Source organism: Phoenix dactylifera, chromosome 5 (assembly GCF_051530095.1).
Source record: "Phoenix dactylifera cultivar Ajwa chromosome 5, Ajwa_hap1_PhDact_Kaust_v1.1, whole genome shotgun sequence".
NCBI classification, from domain to species: Eukaryota; Viridiplantae; Streptophyta; class Magnoliopsida; order Arecales; family Arecaceae; genus Phoenix; species Phoenix dactylifera.
The window spans coordinates 35,928,326-35,954,563 of NC_143194.1; the positions used below are offsets into that span (position 1 = coordinate 35,928,326).

Here is a 26,238-nt window from a genome sequence, read left to right on the forward strand (position 1 = left end):
TTTTTATACAACCCCTTATAGTCCATAGTATTATTGGTAATACATTCTAATTAATCCATATATAGTTAAGGTTGGCATACTCGAGAGGCACACGAAGGAGAAAGAGTCTCCCCCAACGGCCAAGGCCCATCGCCCAAGGCTTACCATATCAACTCCCATAACAGTCTCACCCATGCGGGGCCGTTGACGGTTTCCCCTTCAAAGGAGCTTTTTGCTTCAGATTTAACCAATTCAAACAGCGTTGCCTGGTCAAGAGTCAAGATTGCGCCTTGAAAACCAAGTAAAAATCTCAACCACCGACTCAGTCCACAGCCATGTCTATATATAGGTGTAACCTGGGCCTCTCTCATCCTCGTCACAGCAAACAAGCCTCAAAACAAGAGAGATATCTAAGCGACCACACCACCACAACCCACACAAATTAAAGAGATCTTGCTGCAAAGATCTATAAACATGGCCGCTCTTCAAGGTAGCCATCTCCTGTCCTCTTCTTCCTTCTCAAATGAACGACGGATTTGCGCCGGTCTTCATGTACCCTCCCGTCCGAGAACAAAGGGCATCTCCCTTCCAAAGCTCCCAGCCTCGATCAAGATGGAACAACTGGGCCTTAAAGAACATAATTCCGACGACCTTAGCTACTCGCAACCCCATCAGCCGATGACAGCCGATCATAAAGATGATCACCTGGTAGCCAAACTCTCGGCGATCGCTGAGGCCGCAGCAGAGCGAGCTGAGATGCACGCCATCATTGGAGAGCAGAGGAACAACTGGAACCACCTCTTCCTCCACTCCATCAACTCCATCAATCTCACCGCTTCCCTCATGGCCGGCATCTCCGCGGCTGTCACGGTGGGGGAAGCAGCACCCCATGTCTTAGCCTTCAAGCTCTCGTCCGTGGCCTTGTTCACCGCAGCAACTGGGATGATGCTGCTCGTCAACAAGATCCAGCCTTCTCAGCTAGCGGAAGAGCAAAGGAATGCCGCGAGATTGTGTAAGCAGCTCGAAAGATCGATCCACAGCACTCTCGCGCTCGGAGCGCCTGCCGAATCGGACATCGCGGAGGCTATGGCGAAAGTCCTCGCACTCGACAAGGCTTATCCGCTTCCTATGCTTCCCGGGATGCTCGAGAAGTTCCCAGAGACCGTGGAGCCTACATGTTGGTGGCCTAAAACGCGAAAAAGGGAGCAAGAAACGAAGACAGCATACGTTAATGGGATCGCAGGCAATGGTTGGAGCAAGGAACTGGAAGAGGAGATGATGGGAATTCTTAGAGTTCTGAAGATGAAGGATGAGGAGGAGTATGTGAGAGTGGGCAAGCTGGTGTTGAACATTAACAAAACTTTAGCTATCGCCGGACCTCTATTCGCCGGCCTGGCTGCAGTTGGGGCTGGTTTGGTAGGTTCTCCTGTTGACAGCCCATTGCCCGTGCTCTTCGGGGTCGTCGGAGGGGCGCTTGCAGCAGTAGTAAATACCCTGGAGCACGGCGGGCAGGTGGGAATGATGTTCGAGCTCTGCCGCAACTTAAGCGGTTTCTACCGGAAGTTGCAAGAGGAAATCGGGTCCAACTTGAGGGAAAGTGAGGTGGAGAAGAGGGAGAATGGGGAGTTGTTTCGGATGAAGATGGCTTTGCAGCTTGGGAGAAGCCTCTCCGAGCTCAAAGACTTTGCATCCTATGCTTCCCCTTCTTCTAATGACGAAGATGTTAAAGAATTTGCTGGGAAGCTATTCTGACCGTAATTGGTTTTCCCCACTTGACTGACTGTTAATGTAAACATTAATTACGATCCGTTAGTATGCAAAAGGAAAGCAGCTTGTTTGCATGTAAATTACTATTTGGTACGGTAATACTTTGGAGATGTATATGTACCCAGTGGCTTCTGGGATGAATGGAAATTGTAAGTGTCACGCCCCGAACCCGGGGCCCGGGGTGCGAGCAGACGCCGCGCACCTGCAGGGCGGACCCCGCAGGCACGCAAGGCAGATAAATCAGATTCAACATCAATAACTAAACAAAGATAATTTCCAGTTTTTCATATCAAATGTCCACATATATACATAAGACAAAAGAAAATCCATATCTACTAGCTAACTACATCATGATCACTCCATCCCGTAATCCCTACAATCATATGTCATCACCTGCAAAAATGTAAATAATAGGAGTGAGCTAACAGCTCAGTAGGCGACATCATGCAATAAAGTCATCATATAACATGTCATAATGCATATAAAAGCAGCTAAACTCATAAATCCAAAAATTCACACAATAATCTGTAAACCCGATCCGAGACTCAAAATATCTCAACCGCATGACTACGGCCACATCACCCAGTGGCATGGTTACACCGAAGTGCCAATACAACTCTCCGAAGAGCCGCTCCACTGAGCCAACGCACCACTGTGCCGCACCCCCTGGTGCCAATCTCACGCTCCGCAGAGCAAAACGCACCCCTGTGCCGCCACTATTCTATCACCGGTGGTCACGGTGTCGGAACCAGTTCCTCAGTACAAGTCGACAGGGCCAACGTATCATCCCATTGGCGGGGCCTAGACTATAGTCACGCGGATTTTAAAAATCAATAAATCAACTTTCCAAATTAAAGTCATAATCATACTCCCATCAGTAAAGCATATAACAATTTATGAAATTTAAATATTTAATTTTAAATCTAACACATAATGCCAATAATAAAACATAACATCAACATATGCAAGATACATGTTAAAATTCTACTTTAAAGCAATAGGTCACCTACCTGGGTTCGCTTAAAAGATCCCTACCACAGATATCACGAACCCCTGAGTAAACATAATTATTAATTATTTAATTAATTAAAAAAAAACATAATTAAAACTAATTTCAACCCCTTAAACTCCTAAATTCATAAATCCAAGAATGGGCCCCTAATATCAGACTTAAACCCTAAGAACAAGTAAACTAAAACCCCAAAATCAGAACCCTTTACACCCACAGCCAATTGTGGCCCAAAACAGATTGGGCCCAATTGAACCAAACCAGATTACAGGTCCAGATCAGATCTCGGGCCCAAATCAAACCAGCCCACAGATCCAATCAAGCCCAACTCAGCCCAAAAACAGACCCCCAACCCAACCCAGACCAGGTCTGATCAGACCATAACAAAACCCATTCACTTAAACTCAGACCCAACCCAAGCCACGGAGTAGGTGGAACCGGTTCACAGTCTAAACCCGGTTCAAGGTCTGGTTCACAAGTGAGGCACGGATTTCAAAGCAAGAACACACACCCAGACCGAATAAAGAAGAAGAAGAAGAGAAGAAGAAAGAAGGAAGAGGAGAAGAAGAAGAAGAAGAAGAAGAAGAAGAAGGGAGGGAGGAGGGTGGCTGGTGGTTCCGGTCGGCCCTCGGCGGTCGACCGTGGCCCTCGGCGGCGGCGCTCAGTCAGCCGCCGCCGGTCACTCCACTGTCACGGCGACGGAAGGGGAGAAGAAGAAAAGGAGAAGAAGCAAAAAGAGGAAGGAGGAAGCCCGGGGCTGGAAAGCTCGTCCTCCCTGTTCGCCCACCTCCGGCCGAACTCATTTCGGCCGGATTGACCCCGGCCGGCCACCGTCGGCTGGCCGAATCCCAAAAATAAACTTCCCCGAAACAGGGGAAGTGAAACCGAGTAATCTCCCCTCATTTCTCTCCCCTCAAATCCAAAAACAACGATAAAAACATATCTTTCTCACCTCCGGTCGTCGACGCAAGGATACCCGGCGGCGGTGGCGGCTCCGGCGACGACTACGGCTCCGGCGATCGTCTCAAAAGAGGGAAAAAAAAAGAAGAGGAAGGAATGGGGCTCTCAGAGAAGAGAACGAGAGGGAGAGAGAGAGAGAGAGGGAAAGAGAGGGAGAGGGGGGAAAGAGAGGGAGAGGGGGGGGGCTTGCGGAGATCACGCTGGCCGTTCGGCCGGCGTGGTCTTCGTGGGGAGACCACGAAGATCAAACTGAAGTCGGCATCCATTGCCGACTTCAGTTCTTTGGGCCTACTAACAGGCCCAAATTCGGATCTTTACACTCTAACCAACTAAAAAAAAATTTCGTCCTCGAAATTAAAACATACCTCAATCCAAGAACAAGGCAGGAAACTTATCTCTCATCTCCTCCTCCAGCTTCCAAGTAGCTTCTCTCTCACTGTGATTGCTCCACTACACCTTTACAAAAGGAATCGTGCGCCTCCTCAAAACTTGGTCCTTTCTATTTACCACACGTATTAAGTTCTTTTGATCTCCTTCAAAAGAATTCCAAATTCCCAACCTTGGATTAAACTGTCATAATTATATCCCAAAGAAATTAATTTCTCTTAATTCTACCCAGAGATCATAATTGGCTTAATAGATATAGGAGAAATCTTTAGTATCAAATCCTCTTAATATTCTATAATCATTTTTCTTTTCTTTCTCCTACATCATTCCAACAAATAAGAGATCCATGTTAAAACATTCCAAGTCTAAGACCAACCAAAGAATCATCATCCGTAAATGCTAAATTTAACATGCCCAAGATTCTCCCAAAAGTTGTCAACAATAGAAGAATCCACTGGTGAGAATTACATAGCTACCTTTAGATCATCCATAGAATCAACAACATTCTCCTGAATCTAACTCAAGTATTTCATCATAATGTCTTTTTGATCAAATATTAATGATCTTAACCAGTTTCAAAATAAGTCAAACCACCACACTTCCGCTGCACTCTCTGATTTAATTCATTTAATTCTTTATAGTCACAAAATGATTTCTGACTAAAGTATCACTTTGCATTGAGACTAAGGAACTCCAAATTTCAAATTTCCAAGTAGAACTAGAACAAAACCTTTAGATCTTTTTGTCCTCAATTTATATAGAGTGTACATACCATAACTAACCCCCGATCCTTTAGTCAAGTTTAAGGTCACTATGTGATCTCCACAACCTTCTTAGAATCCAAAATATCTAGGTTTAATTTAAAATAAGTTAATCATGGATTTCCTCAGCAATTCGATTAAACAATCCACGTTGATCTTCTTTCCAAAAGATTTACTTCAAATTCAATGGTTTAGGAGTCATTGAGTCAATACACTAGAATTTAACTCGATCGATCTCCAGATCTTCCTTCACCAAGATTCTTAACATCCATCAGTAATGCTATATATGATAATTCATGTAAGCATCTCATGACCGAAGTCTCTACTCAAGATGACATTTATTAGTGGCTTCATCAACAATGACAAAAGATCCCTGCTCAAATCTTAAACATAGGCTTGAGTTTTAAATTAACACATCAAATAGTCTTCTACCATTATAAGTAAAATCCAGTAGTCCAATCCAAACATGAGAATTCAAATAATTAGAATTATCCCATCAATATGCATACTCTATGGCCTCAAAATAATCAAATACATCCATAGAAAATAGACCTATTTGCAATATCCAACATGCCAACACCAGATATAATCAACATACATTTTCAACTTCGAAGAACGTTCCTTTCAATGTTATGAAATCTTCTTAGCTTACTCCAATATAAATCAACGTACAAATCCCACTCTAACAATTAGTAGCAAAACCAAAAATATGATCACATTAAAACCCCCATCAAATTTGAACTTTCAAATCATTTAAATAATATTTGAATATGGTATACTCGATATGCCATTGTTGACCTACACTTATCTTAGGTCAAACCTCTCTTATCATGATCAAAGACAATTTATACTATCCTTCCGTATGCATCGAAAACCAAACCGATGCATACATTTTATCACAATGCCCAATGATCTTACAGCTTAAGCACTGAATTTAATTGTCATGTCCTAAGTGATCATAACCTTAAGCTATGATATATTTCCGTCGCAAACCCAAGTGATCTTAATCTTATGCTTGGGTTCAAATTTTGTCACTAATCCCAATGATCTTAAACCACAAACACTGATGCCATTTATGCTACAGTCCCCAGTGGTCTTAAATCCCGAGTGATCTTAAACATATGCTCAAATTATTATTATTATTATTATTATTTTCTTAGCATACCCAAATATAGCAAATTCTATCCAAGAGATAACATAATCATATCATGATTGACCTGAGAATCAATAGTATACACCTTTCCTTATTAACAAAATCTTTCATTATTGAACAACATAGTCTTTCATAATAACGTGTTACCAAAACACAGTCAATATTTTTGACCAGTTTAAATTGACTCAGTCCATCATACTTTCGCTGCGCAACTCTGATCAAGATTCTCCAAAATTTCTTAATGATCCCAGATCATCAACTTTTTTTTTTTTTATATATAATATCCAAGCAAAATTTTATCCTTGCTTTCCAAGTACACTAGGTCATGATTAACCCTTAAGATAGTTGTCGTATTTGTACCATCATATAATCAAGTAATCATATTCTAGATCCAGATTTGAACTAAGCCAATTCTAGTTTCCCTTGACAATTCCATTATACAAGTTAATATTTATTCTAAGCTTTGATAATTAAAAGATTCTAGATTAGCTTACTCAGGAGCCTAGTCAATCATCCTGAATCTTTTCTTTAGGCTAAACTTATTTGGGCCTGTCATGAAATCCCACTTGCATTTCTCATATGGTGAGACAAAATCCATAATCAACTCATGGCCTTGATTTATAAATATTTAATTCACAAGAATCTAATAATCTAGTTTAAAGATTTACAAAAAAATTTCCACCCAGATATAAGCTCTATGATTTTACATTGAGATCAACTCCTCAAATAAGTAAAATATTTTTATTTGCAGTACTGCAAACATTTTGGGATCTTGTAAACTACTAGACTTAGAGAATCTATTCAAAACACCACAAACTCATTAACTATTTCATCACTTTAGTAATAGTTCCTATTTATTTTTTTTTTTTTTTAATATATATTGCAGATAAAAGAATCTACTAATAACACAATGATATCCATATTGATCAAAATCAAAAACACTATACTTTCCAACGAAATTTTTCATTAACAAGAAAAACCATCAAGAACTTTTCCAAATCAAAGAGGTCCTATCTTCGACCAACCCAAAAATATTTTAATACTCTAATATTCTCAAGACGTACTAATTGACTTTCCATCAAAATATCAATCTTAATTGTTTCAAGTCTCAAGTAGAGCCAAATAAAAATTCTTAAGTCTCATCCCCAAGTATATTTTCCTTCTATATACGAGTTCCATGCATGATCCACATACAGATTTCAATAAATATTTTCTAGTCCAAACTTTAAACATTTTTTTTTATAGATGAATCTTAATTTGCCACCAAAATAATTAACTTCAACTAGAAGCAATATCCATAGTGCCTGATATCAAGTTAAACTTCCAAAATAATTGCATTGCACGATAATATCTCATGATTAATATTCCTTCACTTAATTTAGTCAAAATCTAATTAATCATAACTTGAAATACAACTGCTCCACCAAGAAAACTCTCATAGTAGCTTATTCACACTTTGGTAACGACCATAATTAGGTTGTATTCTAATTTTAGCATTTCAAAATTCTGATAAAATAACACAAATTTATCAATAATAAAAGTAAATAAATACCTTCGTCTAATGGCCTAATGTCTACCCATCTCTCAAACTTTCCGACGAATCCTAAAGATCCTAAACTTAAGCTCCGTCTAACTATTTCAAACACACTCCCTAGGAATCTGAAACCTAAGCTCTGATACCAATAAATCTGTCACGCCCCGAACCCGGGGCTCGGGGCGCGAGCAGACGCCGCGCACCTGCAGGGCGGACCCCGCAGGCACGCAAGGCAGATAAATCAGATTCAACATCAATAACTAAACAAAGATAATTTCCAGTTTTTCATATCAAATGTCCAAATATATACATAAGACAAAAGAAAATCCATATCTACTAGCTAACTACATCATGATCACTCCATCCCGTAATCCCTACAATCATATGTCATCACCTGCAAAAATGTAAATAATAGGAGTGAGCTAACAGCTCAGTAGGCGACATCATGCAATAAAGTCATCATATAACATGTCATAATGCATATAAAAGCAGCTAAACTCATAAATCCAAAAATTCACACAATAATCTGTAAACCCGATCCGAGACTCAAAATATCTCAACCGCATGACTACGGCCACATCACCCAGTGGCATGGTTACACCGAAGTGCCAATACAACTCTCCGAAGAGCCGCTCCACTGAGCCAACGCACCACTGTGCCGCACCCCCTGGTGCCAATCTCACGCTCCGCAGAGCAAAACGCACCCCTGTGCCGCCACTATTCTATCACCGGTGGTCACGGTGTCGGAACCAGTTCCTCAGTACAAGTCGACAGGGCCAACGTATCATCCCATTGGCGGGGCCTAGACTATAGTCACGCGGATTTTAAAAATCAATAAATCAACTTTCCAAATTAAAGTCATAATCATACTCCCATCAGTAAAGCATATAACAATTTATGAAATTTAAATATTTAATTTTAAATCTAACACATAATGCCAATAATAAAACATAACATCAACATATGCAAGATACATGTTAAAATTCTACTTTAAAGCAATAGGTCACCTACCTGGGTTCGCTTAAAAGATCCCTACCACAGATATCACGAACCCCTGAGTAAACATAATTATTAATTATTTAATTAATTAAAAAAAACATAATTAAAACTAATTTCAACCCCTTAAACTCCTAAATTCATAAATCCAAGAATGGGCTCCTAATATCAGACTTAAACCCTAAGAACAAGTAAACTAAAACCCCAAAATCAGAACCCTTTACACCCACAGCCAATTGTGGCCCAAAACAGATTGGGCCCAATTGAACCAAACCAGATTACAGGTCCAGATCAGATCTCGGGCCCAAATCAAACCAGCCCACAGATCCAATCAAGCCCAACTCAGCCCAAAAACAGACCCCCAACCCAACCCAGACCAGGTCTGATCAGACCATAACAAAACCCATTCACTTAAACTCAGACCCAACCCAAGCCACGGAGTAGGTGGAACCGGTTCACAGTCTAAACCCGGTTCAAGGTCTGGTTCACAAGTGAGGCACGGATTTCAAAGCAAGAACACACACCCAGACCGAATAAAGAAGAAGAAGAAGAGAAGAAGAAAGAAGGAAGAGGAGAAGAAGAAGAAGAAGAAGAAGAAGAAGAAGAAGAAGAAGAAGGGAGGGAGGAGGGTGGCTGGTGGTTCCGGTCGGCCCTCGGCGGTCGACCGTGGCCCTCGGCGGCGGCGCTCAGTCAGCCGCCGCCGGTCACTCCACTGTCACGGCGACGGAAGGGGAGAAGAAGAAAAGGAGAAGAAGCAAAAAGAGGAAGGAGGAAGCCCGGGGCTGGAAAGCTCGTCCTCCCTGTTCGCCCACCTCCGGCCGAACTCATTTCGGCCGGATTGACCCCGGCCGGCCACCGTCGGCTGGCCGAATCCCAAAAATAAACTTCTCCGAAACAGGGGAAGTGAAACCGAGTAATCTCCCCTCATTTCTCTCCCCTCAAATCCAAAAACAACGATAAAAACATATCTTTCTCACCTCCGGTCGTCGACGCAAGGATACCCGGCGGCGGTGGCGGCTCCGGCGACGACTACGGCTCCGGCGATCGTCTCAAAAGAGGGAAAAAAAAAGAAGAGGAAGGAATGGGGCTCTCAGAGAAGAGAACGAGAGGGAGAGAGAGAGAGAGAGGGAAAGAGAGGGAGAGGGGGGAAAGAGAGGGAGAGGGGGGGGGGGCTTGCGGAGATCACGCTGGCCGTTCGGCCGGCGTGGTCTTCGTGGGGAGACCACGAAGATCAAACTGAAGTCGGCATCTATTGCCGACTTCAGTTCTTTGGGCCTACTAACAGGCCCAAATTCGGATCTTTACAGTAAGATGTCTTGAGAATTTTTTTGAGACTTGTTTTTCTGGTTATAAAATGTTGCAAGAAATTCCCAGTGTCTTTAAGAGAAAATGTTTTAAAATAACTGGAACTCTCTCTCTCTCCCTCCCCCCCGCCCCCCACACTGGTTTTTAAGGCGTCCATGGCATTACGTACTGTCTGGTACGTTCTTTACGAAAGCACACAATCTTACGGTTTTCTTAAACGCGGAATAAGGATTCGGCTTCCTCCAAACAAATCTAGCATTAGATTGCATAATAGTCACTTCGAACTTAATTTATACAGATAGATAAGCAAAAAAAAATAAAAAATACTTTAAAATTTATGCAAGAAGCAACCCAACAGTTTCTATTATAAAAAAAATTAATTATTCTATCCTGCAAAAGATACAACTCGGACAGTATCTTTTATGTTGGACTTGCCATAATGAAGTAATCTTAATACCAATCTTAATTCCTAAATTTTAATCACGACCCACCCCCTATAATAAGATGTAAAAGCAACCAGCATCTTTATTTTTATTTTTTTTGGGTAAAACTTGGCATAGGTTAATTAGTAAGTCAAAACCTACAAACCATGAACGTCTTTCCATGAAAGATGCGATCCAATGACAATTCTTTGTTACTGCTCGCCAAGTTTCACAAATACACGTTCAAGGGATAGGTGCAGGACCAGGTCTCTGTTTTAGGTTTTACCCAGTCGGAAGGTCCAACCCAAGCCAATTGACGGGTTCCACCGCTTAGACTTCTGCCAATTCCGTTATTCTGAAGTTTGAACTGTAAACCAAGTCAGTCAACAACGGCACTCTGACCTCAACTCGGTATCATAGCCAACGCTATTATAAATAAGCACCCAAGCTTCCCATCTCACCAAAAACATTAGCCCTCCTTGCATCTCAAAAACGAAAACCAGCACAAACTACAACTCCGGAAAAAGGAGAAGAAGAAGAAGAAGAAACCGGAAGTTGAAAGCAGCAGGAACGCAAAGATGGCAGCTCTTCAAGCCCAGAAACTACTCTCATCGTCAGCCGCCGCCGCAGCAGAATCACCGTCAGTTCGATACGGCAGCAGGTTTTCTGCGAGTCTTCATGCCCCTTCTAATGTCAGAATCAAGGGTAGGATCTCTCTTCCAAAGCTACCAACCAACATCGCCATGGGAGATTTGATCCTGAGAGAAGAGAACACCGCCACCAGGCAAAGCCAAACCCATACCGCGACACGTAACAAAGACGAAGATTTGATCATCAGCAAGCTTCATGCAATTGCCGAGGCACTCGCGGATCGAGCGGAGATGCACGCGATCATCGGAGCACAGAGGAATGACTGGAATCACCTCTTCCTCCACTCCATCAACTCCATCAATCTCGCCGCATCCCTCATGGCCGGCATCTCCGCGGCTCTCACGGCGGGGGAAGTCGCACCACATGTCTTAGCCTTCAAGCTCTCGTCCGTGGCCTTGTTCACTGCTGCAGCCGGGATGATGCTGGTCGTCAACAAGATCCAGCCTTCTCAGCTAGCGGAAGAGCAAAGGAATGCCGCGAGATTGTGTAAGCAGCTCGAAAGATCGATCCACTGCACTCTCGCCCTCGGAGCGCCTGCCGAATCGGACATCGCGGAGGCTATGGCGAAAGTCCTCGCACTCGACAAGGCTTATCCGCTTCCTTTGCTTCCCGGGATGCTCGAGAAGTTCCCAGAGACCGTGGAGCCTACATGTTGGTGGCCTAAAACGCGAAAAAGGGAGCAAGAAACGAAGAAAGCATACGTTAATGGGATGGCAGGCAATGGTTGGAGCAAGGAACTGGAAGAGGAGATGATGGGAATTCTTAGAGTTCTGAAGATGAAGGATGAGGAGGAGTATCTGAGATTGGGCAAGCTGGTGTTGAACATTAACAAAACTTTAGCTATCGCCGGACCTCTATTCGCCGGCCTGGCTGCAGTTGGGGCTGGTTTGATAGGTTCTCCTGTTGACAGCCCATTGCCCGTGCTCTTCGGGGTCGTCGGAGGGGCGCTTGCAGCAGTAGTGAATACCCTGGAGCACGGCGGGCAGGTGGGAATGGTGTTCGAGCTCTCCCGCAACTTAGCCGGCTTCTACCGGAAGTTGCAAGAGGAAATCGGGTCCAACTTGAGGGAAAGTGAGGTGGAGAAGAGGGAGAATGGGGAGTTGTTTCGGATGAAGATGGCATTGCAGCTTGGGAGAAGCCTCTCCGAGCTCAAAGGCTTTGCATCCTTTGCTTCCCCTTCTTCTAGTGACGAAGATGTTAAAGAATTTGCTGGGAAGCTATTCTGACTGTAATTTGTTTTTGCCACTTGACTGGCTGTAATTACGATCCGTTAGTATGCAAAAGGAAAGCTGATCATTTGCATGTAAATTTACTATTTGGTACAGTAATACTTTGGAGATGTATGTGAAGCCAGTGGCTTCTGGGATGAATGGAAATTGTAAGATGTCTTGAGAATTTTTTTGGGACTTGGTTTTCTGGTTATAAAATGTTGCAAGAAATTCCAAGTGTCTTTAAGAGAACGTGTTTTAAAATAACTGGAACTCTCTCTCTCTCTCTCTCTCTCGTAATGACACTGGTTTTTAAGGCGTCTCTGGCATTATATACTCTTTCATACGTGCTTTACAACGGCGCACTCTCTTACCGTATTCTTACACGCAAAATAAGGATTTGCCTTTCTCTCTAGTGTTGGATTGCAAATAGTGAAAAAATAATAAATACTTTGAGATCTGTGCAAGAAGCGATCCAACGGTTGCCATCATAAAAAAAAAAAAAAATCAACCTTTTTATCATGTGAAAGATATAACCCATGAAGTAATTCTTGTAGCAATCTTAAATTTTGAATTCTAATCACCACCTAGCCCCCGATAACAAGATATAAAGGCATCGGATACAGATTTTTTTTATATTTTTGGGGTAAAATTTGTAATAGATTAATTACTTACTATGTCAAAACCTAAAAATCATAAACGCCTTTCCATTAAAAACACGCTCCATTAACAATTCTTTGCTACTGTTGGCAAAGTTTCACAAATACACGGTCAGGGCCAGGGACTAGGTCTCGGTTTTAGGTTTTACCTAGTCGGAAGGTCCAATCCAAGCCAATTGGCGGGTTCCACCTCTTAGACTTCTCCCAATTCCGTTATTTTGATGTTTAAACCGCAAACCAAGTCAGTCAACAACGACACCTTGACCAAACTCGGCATCATAGCCAACGCTATTATGAATAAGTACACAAGCTTCCCATCTCACCACAAACATTAGCCCTCCTTGCATCTAAAAAACAAAAGCCAGCACAAACTACAACTCCGGTACGCAGAGATGGCCGCTCATCAAGCCCAGAATCTACTCTCATCGTCAGCCACTGCAGCAGCAGAATCACCGTCAGTTCGATACGGCAGCAGGTTTTCTGCGAGTCTTCATGCCCCTTCTAATGTCAGAATCAAGGGTAGGATCTCTCTTCCAAAGCTCTTGGCCAATTGCCTGCATTGCTTGGGGTTGTCGGTGGGGGGCTTGCAGCTGCAGTGAACACCTTGGAGCACGGTGGGCAGGTCGGAATGGTGTTTGAGCCGTTCCGCAACTGCGGCGGCTTCTATAGGAGGTTGCAACAAGAAATCGAGGCGAATTTGGGGGAAAGAGATCTGCAGAAGAGGGAAAATGGGAAGTTATTTGAGATCAAGATGGCATTGCAGCTAGGAAGGAGCCTCCCTGAGCTCGAAGACCTCGCATCATATGCTTCTCCCTTATGCAATGATGAAGACATTAAGGAGTTCGCCGGCAAGCTGTTCTAATTGTATCGTCAAACTGTTAAAACTGTTAAAACTATACATTTTGTTTTGTTTTATATATATACGTATACCGGCAGCTCATACTAGACAAGCGTGAGTGTACCCAGAGTAATCTGACAAAAGACGTTGACAAAGAGTGGGAGGAACAGTCTCGAGGCTCTATACTGTATATTTTGTTCGCAAGATAAAACTTTCTTTCCATGGATATAGTAATTTTTAGACGCAATCCCAAAATTGGACCTGCTCTATATTTTTTTTTTCTTTTAATGCTAAGATTGACTACTCACACGAATTAGGTATAGATACATCTTTAAGAGTCAAAAAGTAAAATATCCTGCAGTGAGGTTGGCAAAGTTGCATCATTCGTCCACAGCATTTCGCCGGAATGATATACAACAAAAGAAGCAACCCAAAACGATGCTCTGTTCGCCTCGTACTAAATATGACTCATCGTTCCGAAGACAATACACTCACTGAATGCAATTGAAGTCGCCCGCAACCACTATAAGAATCCCCTATGAGACAAGATTTGTAATCTCACCCGAGATGGCTCTCATCATCCTGTAGTCAGTATTGGCCGATACACCAGACATAATCCATGGGATTTCATTTGGTTCAAGGATTACCATTACAACTTTTTGGGGGTAGTTATGGAACACATCCACCATGGCAACACCCCGCTTCCACAGGACTAAAATACCTCCAGAAAAGCCTTGAGACTCTACAGCAATAGACTCCTAAGCAGCAAACAGGCGACACGAAACTCGATGGAGGCCCTTTCCAGAGAGACGCGCCTTGCACAAGATGTCCGGGCCGTTCACTTGGACCAGTCTTCTAAACGGGGAGTTAAAGGAAGGCTTGGCCACTCCCCTACAATTCCAAACAAATATTTTCATTCCGCATCATTCTGCAATTTCGCCCCAGCTCCTCGCCGCACAGGGACCCACCAGTCTTCCCCACGTTGGGCCGGCCCACTACCACACCCTTCCCCCTCAGCCAAAGCAATTAACTCCCCCATCACCGTCGAACGCACCAGCATCACCACCTTGAGGTGATCCAAGGGGCCTTCAACACCATTAGCAGCTGGACAGCCAGCCACCAGCCCACTCTCGTTGACCTCCTGCTCGGTCGCATCCCTACTTGGCCCAGACTCAAAGGATCCCGTGTCCGAGCCTCTTAGGGTGCCACTGCCCCATGAGACGACACTCGGAGCAATCCCGGGAGGTCCCACCATCAACACCCCCGACAAAGGCGAGGAAGGGCCGAGGGTCGCCGAGATTGGAGGCGTCTGCATCAGAGAAGATGCCTGAGGAGAGGCAGAAGGTGGGCAACCCCTGCTCCCACGAGCTCGAGCCCGGCCCGATGCTCAGGCGCCTCGATTGCACCGAGCTCAGTGTAGCAGGTGGCCCGGCCCAAACTCCCATGCCAACCCCCATTACTTTGACCTAGATCCACTTTGGCCTGACCGGATGCCGGGCTTCTGGGACGTTTGTTGGACTAGCCCAGGCCCGCTTCCGTCATCTAGACGTTTGGGCAAGCCTACACCCCGGCCGGCCCAGCAGGTCAAAGCTCAACCCGACTCGGCCACAACCCTGAGCCGATCTCGACCCCGAGCTTGAGTTAGCACCCATGTCGACTAACTAGACCATCGGGGGGGAGCGTCGCAGCGCCACCTTCACCGATTTTTGCGAGTCGTCCGAGTCCGACGGTGAACCTAGGGAACTCGGACGGTTAGGCAGGGATTGCAGCCTAGAGGAGGATGACTCGGCCATCTTCCTTGGTCGCAGCGGTCCCTTTGCAGCCCGAGGCAGCCGGATCTTCGTTACCGCCAGCCACGGGCTGAAGATTGATCACCAAATCTCCTCGCTAGAGCTAAAATCCGGCTCCTCCCTGTTGTCGCCATTCTCCACCACCATGGGCATCCGCTCCAGCACCTCTTCCTCTAGTACTGGCGCCAGAACCTACAATCCGCCTTTGGGTGCTCAATCCGCCCGCAACCGTAGCAGAACCTAGCCACATCCTCATATACGAAAGGCTGCCACAACACCCTCGCCTTCCCCGAGATCTGGATGTCGGGCAGCAGCAGCTCGACGGCATTGATTGCCACCTTAACTCAAGGAAACCCCATGACTTTCTACCGCTGAGTGAACCTGTAAATGTACCACTTTTAAGTTGGTTGCATGACGGGAATCAAAATATATTATGCACCCGCAATAGACGCAGCAATAAAACAATTTTTTTTGCCATACGTGCTAATATTATAGTAGTCATGCAATTATAGATTAGCATATATGACAATATATATATATATATATATATGACAAAATGAGTCAATTTTTTGTGCGCTATTGATAGGAATGTTGAAACTAAACATCAAGGAATAAGAGAGATGACATACGTGGATTAGATCGATAAATAGTATCTTTCACTTAAATGCTAAAAAGAGTAAGATTAGTTGGTTAGTTGGACCATGCACGAACAAGGCCGGAGCGTAGGCTCTTTACAGAAGTCAGGCATGACATAAATCAAACCCAGATTACGTAACTTGTTTCGCTAATTTGTGGACGGGCCTGATTTGCTTCTAGGTCATCAGGTCGTTCGTGTCACTTCCTTGGCCGCTTATCTCCGATTTTGTTGACGTTTCAGGTTCTCACTCCGGATGTATCTTACCGTACGTGGACCTCCGATCTGAGTCTTGGCCCGTGGGAGCCATCACGCACACGACCAGAAAATTCTGCGCTCTCGATCGGCTTCCATGTAGCTCACACCACTCAGCGTCTTTTTTCTGATGTTTAATCAAGTCAGCGGCCAAACCATCATTCAATTGATCCGTTTGAATTCGTATGTGTTAAAGTTGAATGAATGGCCTGGTTGATCATCTGATCGAGCAATTTTAACCGTTCGATGCATAAGGCCAGCACTTCCTGAGCTTTCTGCCTCAAGATCTTGAGCGCTCTCTCTCTTGCGCAGGGGCCGGCATGGTAAGGTGCAAGTCATCGTTCAAGATTTTGGAACAGAGTTTTTTTCGTTTTTTCTGAAAAAATCCAAAACGATAACCACCATTGACAGGTACTACCATGGCATCATGACCGACCAATTGTTCATATGTGGTTCATATGTCCACACGAAAAAAAGAGCAATCTCATTTAGATCATAAGATAGATTCAAAGGTCTACGTGCATGGCATTTATTATGGTTTTGACTGAACTCCTGGCTTGGTTCAATACCAGGGGTAAAATAACTTACACGAGACGCCTCCCTCTTTATATCTTCCTTGAATTCCTTTCCATATGTACGTTCTCATGTTCATTTTTATACAACCCTGTCTAGCCCATCGTATTATTGGTAATACGTTCTAATTAATCCATATAAAGTTAAGGTTGGCATACTCGAGAGGCACGGGAAGGAGAAAGAGACTGGCCCAACGCCCAACGCCCAAGGCTTACCATATCAACTCCCATAACAGTCTCACCCATGCAGGACCGTTGACGGTTTCCCCTTCAAAGGAGCTTTTTGCTTCAGATTTAACCAATTCAAACAGCGTTGCCTGGTCAAGAGTCAAGATTGCGACTTGAAGACCAAGTAAAAATCTCAACAACCTACTCAGTCCACAGCCATGTCTATATATAGGTATAACCTGGGCCTCTCTCATCCTCGTCACAGCAAACAAGCCTCAAAACAAGAGAGATATCTAAGCGACCACACCACCACAACCCACACAAATTAAAGAGATCTTGCTGCAAAGATCTATAAACATGGCCGCTCTGCAAGGTAGCCATCTCCTGTCCTCTTCTTCCTTCTCAAATGAACGACGGATTTGCGCCGGTCTTCATGTCCCCTTCCGTCCGAGAGCAAAGGGCATCTCCCTTCCAAAGCTCCCAGCCTCGATCAAGATGGAACAACTCGGCCTTAAAGAACATAATTCCGACGACCTTAGCTACTCGCAACCCCATCAGCCGATGACTGCCGATCATAAAGATGATCACCTGGTAGCCAAACTCTCGGCGATCGCTGAGGCCGCAGCAGAGCGAGCTGAGATGCACGCCATCATTGGAGAGCAGAGGAACAACTGGAACCACCTCTTCCTCCACTCCATCAACTCCATCAATCTCACCGCTTCCCTCATGGCCGGCATCTCCGCGGCTGTCACGGTGGGGGAAGCAGCACCCCATGTCTTAGCCTTCAAGCTCTCGTCCGTGGCCTTGTTCACCGCAGCAACTGGGTTGATGCTGCTCGTCAACAAGATCCAGCCTTCTCAGCTAGCGGAAGAGCAAAGGAATGCCGCGAGATTGTGTAAGCAGCTCGAAAGATCGATCCACAGCACTCTCGCGCTCGGAGCACCTGCCGAATCGGACATCGCGGAGGCTATGGCGAAAGTCCTCGCACTCGACAAGGCTTATCCGCTTCCTTTGCTTCCCGGGATGCTCGAGAAGTTCCCAGAGACCGTGGAGCCTACATGTTGGTGGCCTAAAACGCGAAAAAGGGAGCAAGAAACGAAGAAAGCATACGTTAATGGGATGGCAGGCAATGGTTGGAGCAAGGAACTGGAAGAGGAGATGATGGGAATTCTTAGAGTTCTGAAGATGAAGGATGAGGAGGAGTATGTGAGAGTGGGCAAGCTGGTGTTGAACATTAACAAAACTTTAGCTATCGCCGGACCTCTATTCGCCGGCCTGGCTGCAGTTGGGGCTGGTTTGATAGGTTCTCCTGTTGACAGCCCATTGCCCGTGCTGTTCGGGGTCGTCGGAGGGGCGCTTGCAGCAGTAGTAAATACCCTGGAGCACGGCGGGCAGGTGGGAATGATGTTCGAGCTCTGCCGCAACTTAAGCGGTTTCTACCGGAAGTTGCAAGAGGAAATCGGGTCCAACTTGAGGGAAAGTGAGGTGGAGAAGAGGGAGAATGGGGAGTTGTTTCGGATGAAGATGGCTTTGCAGCTTGGGAGAAGCCTCTCCGAGCTCAAAGGCTTTGCATCCTATGCTTCCCCTTCTTCTAATGACGAAGATGTTAAAGAATTTGCTGGGAAGCTATTCTGACTGTAATTGGTTTTCCCCACTTGACTGACTGTTAATGTAAACATTAATTACGATCCGTTAGTATGCAAAAGGAAAGCAGCTTGTTTGCATGTAAATTATAATTTGGTACGCTAATACTTTGGAGATGTATATGTACCCAGTGGCTTCTGGGATGAATGGAAATTGTAAGATGTCTTGAGAATTTTTTTGAGACTGTTGCAAGAAATTCCAAGTGTCTTTAAGAGAACATGTTTTAAAATAACTGGATCTCTCTCTCTCTCTCTCTCGTAATGACACTGGTTTTTATGGTGTCTATGGCCTTATGTACTGTTTCATACGTACTTTACAACAGCGCGCAACCTTGCGGTATTCTTGCACGCAAAATGAGGACTCGCCTTTCTCTTTGGATTGCATAATAGTGGTTTTGAACTTTGCACAGGCAAATAGTGAGAAAATAATAAATACTTTGAGATTTGTGCAAGAAGTGGTCGCCATCATTAAAAAAAAAATTTAACCATTCTACCGTGCGAAGGATACAACTCGGACCGTATTTTTATGTTGGACTTGCTGTAATGAAGTAATCCTCGTACCAATCTTAATTTTTGAATTTTAATGGCGACCGGATAAAGAGAGTCAGATCCAGCCCCCGATAACAAGATATAAAAGCAACGGGCACAGATTTTTTTATTTTTTTTGGGTAAAACTTGTAATAGATTAATACTATGTCAAAACCTAAAAGCCATAAACGCCTTACCATTAAAGATGCGCTCCATTGACAATTCTTTACTACTGCTCGCAAAATCTCACAAATACACGGTTAGGGGCGAGGACCAGGTCTCGATTTTAGGTTTTACCCCGTCAGAAGGTCCAACCCAAGCCAATTGACTGGTTCCACCTATTAGACTTCTCCCAATTCCGTTATTCTGATATTTAAATCGTAAACCAAGTCAGTCAACAACGACACTCTGACCTCAACTCGGTATCATAGCCAACGCTATTATAAATAAGTACACGAGCTTCCCATCTCACCACAAACATTTTGTTCCCAAGATAAAATTTTCTTTCCATGGATATAGTTATTTTTAGACACAACACCAAAATTGGCCCTGAATTTTTTCTTTTTTAATGCTAAGAATAGCAACCCACACAAATCAGATCTCAATACATCTTCAAAGGTCAAAAAATAAAATATCCCCCAGTTCACCTCACGATAAATATGGCTCGTCGTCCCGAAGACAATACACTCCCTCTTACACTGCGAGATGTCCATGAGCAAGAAGGGACTATCCCCAACTGTGGACTGCTCACAGATCCAGCCAATCATGATGACGGAGTCACCCTCCAACCTACTGTGTTTCGTAGACTGTTGTACGAGCCGGCATTGTTTGCCCAAAGGAAAAGATCGGCTGGGAGTTTCCCTCGACACGCAGGAAGGTTCGGCTGGTTGAGACGAATCATAAGAAGACTGCCTCCACTGTACTGCAAAGTAGAGCAAGCTATGTGGCCAATACAGAGGAAAACAGGATGGCTCAATAAAAACAGGACAGAATGTGGAGCTTCTCGAAATGAACTTGCTCCTGTCTCAGAGATAGAGAAGAGGCAACCTCGTCTTCAGGAAAGCTGTTTGATCTTTATCAGCTCGCGTTGAGCTGGTTGTGCCGACAGAGAATATGGTATGGGTAAACGCCTGAAATCACAATGCAGCTTGACAACCGAAAAGAAAAGTTTACTTTCTTAAAATTTTAATTCATCCTTAAACAACGTCCATTGAGCATCATGTTATTTTGAATGTTAGTGACAGTGTAGTTAGTAACTGGCTTAAGATTCTGACTTATCTTTTCCTTGAAAACATTAATAAGAGAGAATTAGTAGTTAACCACTTGCATCCCTTCGTATTTACAATCCCGAATGTTCTGATAAATTAGTCAAGAGTAGAAGCCTGCGTATTATATAAGTCAGAAATTCTTTTGGTAGGTCAAGCGGTGACCTTGTCATGAAAGAGTAACACAAGTGCATCTATATAAATTTCCATTGCAGTCCGCTTGAGGCATAGAGAAAAGAAATGCAGCAAGACTGCCCCTGAGCAGAAGGTCATGAAAAAGTGAAAATGAGAGCATTTGTCCTGATATTAAGAGCCAAGGTGTATAGATGGATGCCCAGTTTTTATAAAAGATAAATCTAACGACAGATATATATGTTGCATTTCATGAAAATGCCATAAAACAATACGTCAACAGTGAATAACATCAAATAGATCGACACCGTCGGGCCAGCTCCCCGAGCCAGAAACTCTTCCATTACTTACTCAAGGCCATTGTTCTGGCTCTAAGGTTTAGAAATATTCCCCTGCAGCAAACACCAAAAGACGCTCGGATTTACCAATCTATCAAATAAACAAATGAAACTAGTCCAAATTAACGTCAAAATCATACCAGCAACAGGCAACAAAGCTATGAAATACAACACGAAGTTGCAGCGGCATATATTGATGATTTATCCATCCTACTACGGGCCAGAACTGCATGGTATGTCAAAATAGTTATTCCGGCAGGATGCTCGGAAATCACCATGAGGTAAGACCCTTGTAGATTTTACATACCATCCATGAAGTCAGCTGCACTGAGGGATAATCCTTCTTAACTTTATCCTTAACCTGTGGCCAAGGTCTCCCTACATCACAAGAATTTGTGTTAGTTGATGGAATAAATGAATAGATCCTGAGATTAGATGCATCTATTATAACACTTCTTGCACACAAGTGATCTGATGATTTCATTATTTCTCTCCTTTCCCTTTTCCATTCTTCAACAGATAAAGTTAGATAAGTTCAACGGGCATATGAAGTTGTCTTCTCTATTGGCAATTAGGAACTCAGCATGATAAGAGCTAGCGAGCAGTGATTTCCTGACATGCATTCTTTCCACAGACGCAAGATTAGAGATACTCATAATCCAAGGAGGATGGTCCTGCACAATGATGTCAGAGCGTGCTGCCGGAAATTGTTCTGATTCTTTAGTCTTATCTTTCTATTATCATCAACACGAAGTGCTGGATATGTTTAACAATAAATGAAAACCAAGATCTGCATCTTTGCTAGTTTGGATTGTCGAGCTTGTGCTGTTATAAGACTTCAGTGAATGTGATTGCCAGTATCGGAGAATAGGGTTTTACTGAATAACATTATTATGCCGAGAATTGATAAGGATCTTTGATATGCAGTGAGAAGGCAGAAGATGCATGGTGAGAGTTTTTGGATTGTTCTAGCATGAAGTTCATATGCACCCACCTATTACTTGCTCAGAGCTGGCTGAGCAGAACCAAATGAGCAGCTCATACTAGAAATTGTGCTAGGCTGCTAGCTATGGAAGCTCATCTATAAAAAACAAGGTTAATATTATTCAACATGATTAAAAATTTGCACATCTGAATCCACAACCTCAATTAAAAGCCAAGTCATCAAGCATGGCAGGGTGCATGCAGCCTAGTAAGAAGCTGTTTGTGGAATCTGACACTGATTTGCAGTCACTTGAACGGATAACCAGTAGGATTTCTGCAAAAGTTTGAGTGACACCTAGGTGTTGCTTGTTCCTTGAACATCTTCAAAGTCATGCATAACTGGCAGAACACCAATAAAGCTATTGACCTCCTAGCCAATTCTAAAAGTGCCATGCTACGGCTGTGGCTATAATAATGTGTGTTCTCTTATAGCATGCTTCATGTGCTTATCATAGACATAAACCATAATTAAGTTAACTAAAACCGGAATTTTGATATGTTTTCTTTAAGGCATAACTGATAAGTTAATTCATGGTTGGAAGTCAGAAGAGTATTGTTCGAGTAATTTCCAAGTTAGATAAGAGCAAGCAAGTATTATTTAGTACGTGCAAAAGAATGGAGATAGATAATTATGAAACTAGTATTCGTTTAAGCCTTCATACCAAAAAAATAGCCTTCGTGCCAAAATGATGCGAATATATGAAACTTGACAAGATTACTGCGTAACAGATTGATGAAAATATAATATATCATAATAGCTGATAGAATTCAACACTGTGATAATAGGTATATGACTAAATGGTCCTGTGGCACAAGTCACCTTATTTGCAGAAACTTGAATAAAGATATCTACCTTGAAGCACAAAATATAGGTGGATAGAAAAGTTTCTTTGTACGATGTCACATGCATCCATGTCAAGCATGTTGCACAGCCAGTAACTTCAAACAAGTACCAAGTTATTCAAATACCTTCTTTTTTGTTTTTGTTTTTGGTGGTGGTGGTGGTGGTTGGGGGGGGGGGGGGGGGGGGGAGGTAAAGAGAAGATGCAAAGACCTCAAGATGCCATTGAATTGTCAGAGAATGGAACTTACGCTCAACAATTAATCCATAATATAGCAGGAACAGCAAATTGTTCCAAGGAGAAGATGTCATCTGCTCCAACAGGACCTGAAAAAGTACATCACTAGAATGTGTGAGCAAGTAACTTGATCAGCTTGATACTTTGTTCCAGGAACGGCCCACTATATTGCCATTGAGACGTCCACATCTAAGGAGAATTAGTTGCTGTCATATGAGGTGCTTTGTTTGTATTGATTGGTGCGTGCTCACGAATCCTCCCCTTGTGAACTGTCATATTTACTTTCTCATGAAGAGACACCAGCTTTCTTATATCTTTTCTCACTGATTTTAGTGAACCTTACTATATCACCTTTCAGAGAGCAAGTAATTAAGGATGAATATTACTTTACCTTCTTGGCTACAGTCTTCTTATCTTTCTTCCCCTTGAAAATGATATCCAACAGCTTATGAAGGAAGTGGCCAAATGGTCCACCATAGGCGAATCCAAAGAGCTGAACGTCATCATGTCAGCATAAACTGAAACTAATTAATAACTTCCAATACATGCATGAGCATGTTCTTATGATGCAAATGAATACTGAATGCATATCTTTTACATGTATCAGCATATATGTAAGCATGAGATCATACCTATGAGTATTAAAACATAAAACATCTTCAAGGACTTATAATGAAATGCAATAATATCTCTCAAGAGGCTGTAAATGAAAGACATGTATTATTTAGAATATGACATCGAGGGCGGCAATATATAACCAGTACAAGTAATCAAAATCATGTAGCTTAAGAGATTCAACTATATAACTTGTTAGCATTCTGTCATGAAGTACCAGCTTGTGCACATACATAAAAAAAAATTTATACATGGCAGGGCAACAAGAGTATATGCTCACAGAGTGCCCATGTAGGTAAGGTATGATTCACAATGTATGCTAGCAAAGTGCTGGATAGTTTTCTATTTCACTGATGTACTACTCCAGGTGAGTATATAACAAAATGGTTGTCTACTATATGTATTAGACAAAAAAGAAATGCCCGACTCCCAATTTCACAATTATTTGGATGATGATTGTTATAACATATAAACTATGTCAACTCTCTCATATTATAACCGATGGAGAGAATATTGGTCATCCTGACCTCGGGTTGTTCCAACCTCTTTGACCTCGGCTTTAACCAAAGTGAATGACCTTGGTATTGGCCGACATGACATTCTGGTTAGTTCTGTCTCGAAGTATTGCCAAAGGTCATTAAATAAGTTGCAATAATAGTCTTAGCAACCATTACACTAGTACAGTAGTAAAGACACGATCAATATGATTATCACTGCATGTCAATTGTGGAAAATCATTATCATGCGGTTAATGCATATTTAACCATTATCGTGTGGTTATGACACTTTCTGATAAATCAGGTAACAGACACCGCTCTCATCCTATATATAGGGATGACTAGAAGACCCTCAAGTAAGTATTCTTAAGTTTCCTTTGTCCCTAGAGCACTTTTCCACGCTCTCTCTCTCTCTCTCTCTCTCTCTCTCTCTCTCTCTCTCTCTCTTTGTTTCTCCCATTGTTTCTCTAGATTTTTACTAACTTAAGCATCGAAGGGTCCCAACAGAAAACCTTCCGGCAAGTAGACTTCTTTGCAGGTCAATCCCGCCTTCCTCTTCGGTTTCAACCGACCTCGGCAAACCTCGATTCTAGCCGATCTCAACACACCTCGGGTAGAGACCGACTTAAACCCAGATTCTAGCAGTAACAATAACCACCAATTTTCCTTTCACATTTGATCATCCCAATCTTGTCTAAGTTTATTCTGTGCCACCAATGTCAAGGAAATCCATCTTCACATCGAATCGCCCGACTGAATGACATTTTCAGAGGGTTATTTATTCCATCACAAGCGAACAATAGGAATAATTACAGTTGAAGATCAAGTATAAAAAAGTAAGATGCCTATGCACCCATGTCTCGGACCCTTAAGTCAATAAATCAAACTAATTTCACCTCGGCTTCAGCAAACTGGAATTCCAACGCCTAGCCAACTACCTCGTTTCTTATTACACTTCAGAGAAAGGCACCACCTTCCCGAACAAAATTCACTAGCAACAACATCGCATCAGAATCTTTGCCAGCTCAATCACTACCCACAAATTAACATGAAAAAAGAAAAAAAAAGCAGAAAAGTATACCACTTTAAGAAGAAGTCGTCTCAATTGAAGCCTCTGAATGCCCGAGAGCTTCTGCGCCACGGAATCGCTGACCCCCGCCAATACCCCGGCAGTGATGGCCTGTCGGCAGAGCAAAAGAATCACAGCGCAACCATTACTCAGTAGACGGAAAAGAAGGGGTAGCAGAGGGAAAGGAAATACCTTGGTCCGCAAAGGGTGGAGTTGGAGCTGCCGCATGTACTGTTCCCATCCCTTCTTCGCTATCTCGCCCATCCTTCCTTCCTTCTTCTTCTGCTTCTCCTTCTCTTGGTCAGAAAGGAAGAAGTGCCCCCTCCTCTGGTCTTAATAGGATTCGAATCAAGGGAGAAGTCGGCCGGACGCGGGGCTCGGGCGGAGAAACCAGCTCCGGTGGAACCGGGAATTGGGCATCTCCTAAAGATCCTGATACCAAGATACCAGAAGACCTTTGTCTCTCACCACACTCGGACGCTGGTCTTCGCTCTCTTCAAGACGCAAGGCCTGCCGACCGCATCTCAGAGTATTAAATATCAGTTGTTGCGACACGTGCATGCACGTGTGAATTCAAATTGGAAAGAAAAAATAAACAAACAAGAACGATTAATTATTTTAACAAACATCACTTTATAGCACTTACATTCATTGATTCATTGATGTGGCTGAAATTCGCAATTTCCTGAAATCTTATCTGCCAGATCAACCCACTAACTAAAAAATAACATATAATCCATGGCATCAGCGACCGGCCATGTCTCCGAGCAATTGCTTATAGCCCGATGTGATTTCAGCGCACTACAACAAAAAAAAAAAAAAGTCACAATGATTCGAAACGGCAGATAAAATAAACTGAGCTACTCGTTCGAAAATCGCATAATTTTAATCAGATCAGCAACCATTCTTTAGCATGGGATTTTAGAACAGCGACTAGTTTTTCTATCAAAATTTCCAATTTAACATTGAATACTATGGACAAGGACAACTAGATTTTTTAGAAAAATAATGACACAAGATTTTAGTAGGTATTTCAACTT

At 43.1% G+C, this 26,238-nt stretch overlaps 3 protein-coding genes and 1 pseudogene across 4 annotated transcripts; 3 read left to right on the top strand and 1 right to left on the bottom strand.

Annotated features, from left to right (window-relative positions):
- Positions 1–195: 195 nt before the first annotated feature.
- Positions 196–1,806, top strand: LOC148703587 (putative F-box protein At4g22030). Its single transcript, XM_089923582.1, has one exon. The coding sequence runs from the start codon at positions 454–456 to the stop codon at positions 1,729–1,731; it is 1,278 nt and encodes a 425-aa protein (XP_089779708.1). The 5' UTR covers positions 196–453; the 3' UTR covers positions 1,732–1,806.
- An 8,931-nt stretch (positions 1,807–10,737) lies between these two features.
- LOC149753564 (putative F-box protein At4g22030) lies at positions 10,738–14,139 on the top strand. Of its 2 annotated transcripts, XM_089923584.1 has the most exons (2): positions 10,738–11,826; positions 13,315–14,139. In XM_089923584.1, exons 1-2 carry the CDS (start codon positions 10,852–10,854, stop codon positions 13,651–13,653), a joined length of 1,314 nt encoding a protein of 437 aa, XP_089779710.1. In that variant the 5' UTR covers positions 10,738–10,851; the 3' UTR covers positions 13,654–14,139. The 2 variants fall into 2 exon arrangements, with proteins under 2 accessions (XP_089779710.1, XP_089779709.1); XM_089923583.1 differs by lacking the exon at positions 13,315–14,139 and having other exon boundaries at positions 10,738–12,334.
- Positions 14,140–17,178: 3,039 nt separating this feature from the next.
- LOC103700599 (putative F-box protein At4g22030 pseudogene) lies at positions 17,179–18,921 on the top strand (annotated as a pseudogene).
- A 1,884-nt stretch (positions 18,922–20,805) lies between these two features.
- LOC103702066 (peroxisomal membrane protein PMP22-like) lies at positions 20,806–25,703 on the bottom strand. The gene is made up of 7 exons (XM_039129298.3): positions 25,391–25,703; positions 25,211–25,309; positions 23,409–23,510; positions 23,031–23,106; positions 21,262–21,332; positions 21,095–21,180; positions 20,806–21,008 (listed from the first exon to the last, which is right to left on the bottom strand). Exons 1-7 carry the CDS (start codon positions 25,460–25,462, stop codon positions 20,960–20,962), a joined length of 555 nt encoding a protein of 184 aa, XP_038985226.1. The 5' UTR covers positions 25,463–25,703; the 3' UTR covers positions 20,806–20,959.
- Positions 25,704–26,238: the final 535 nt, after the last annotated feature.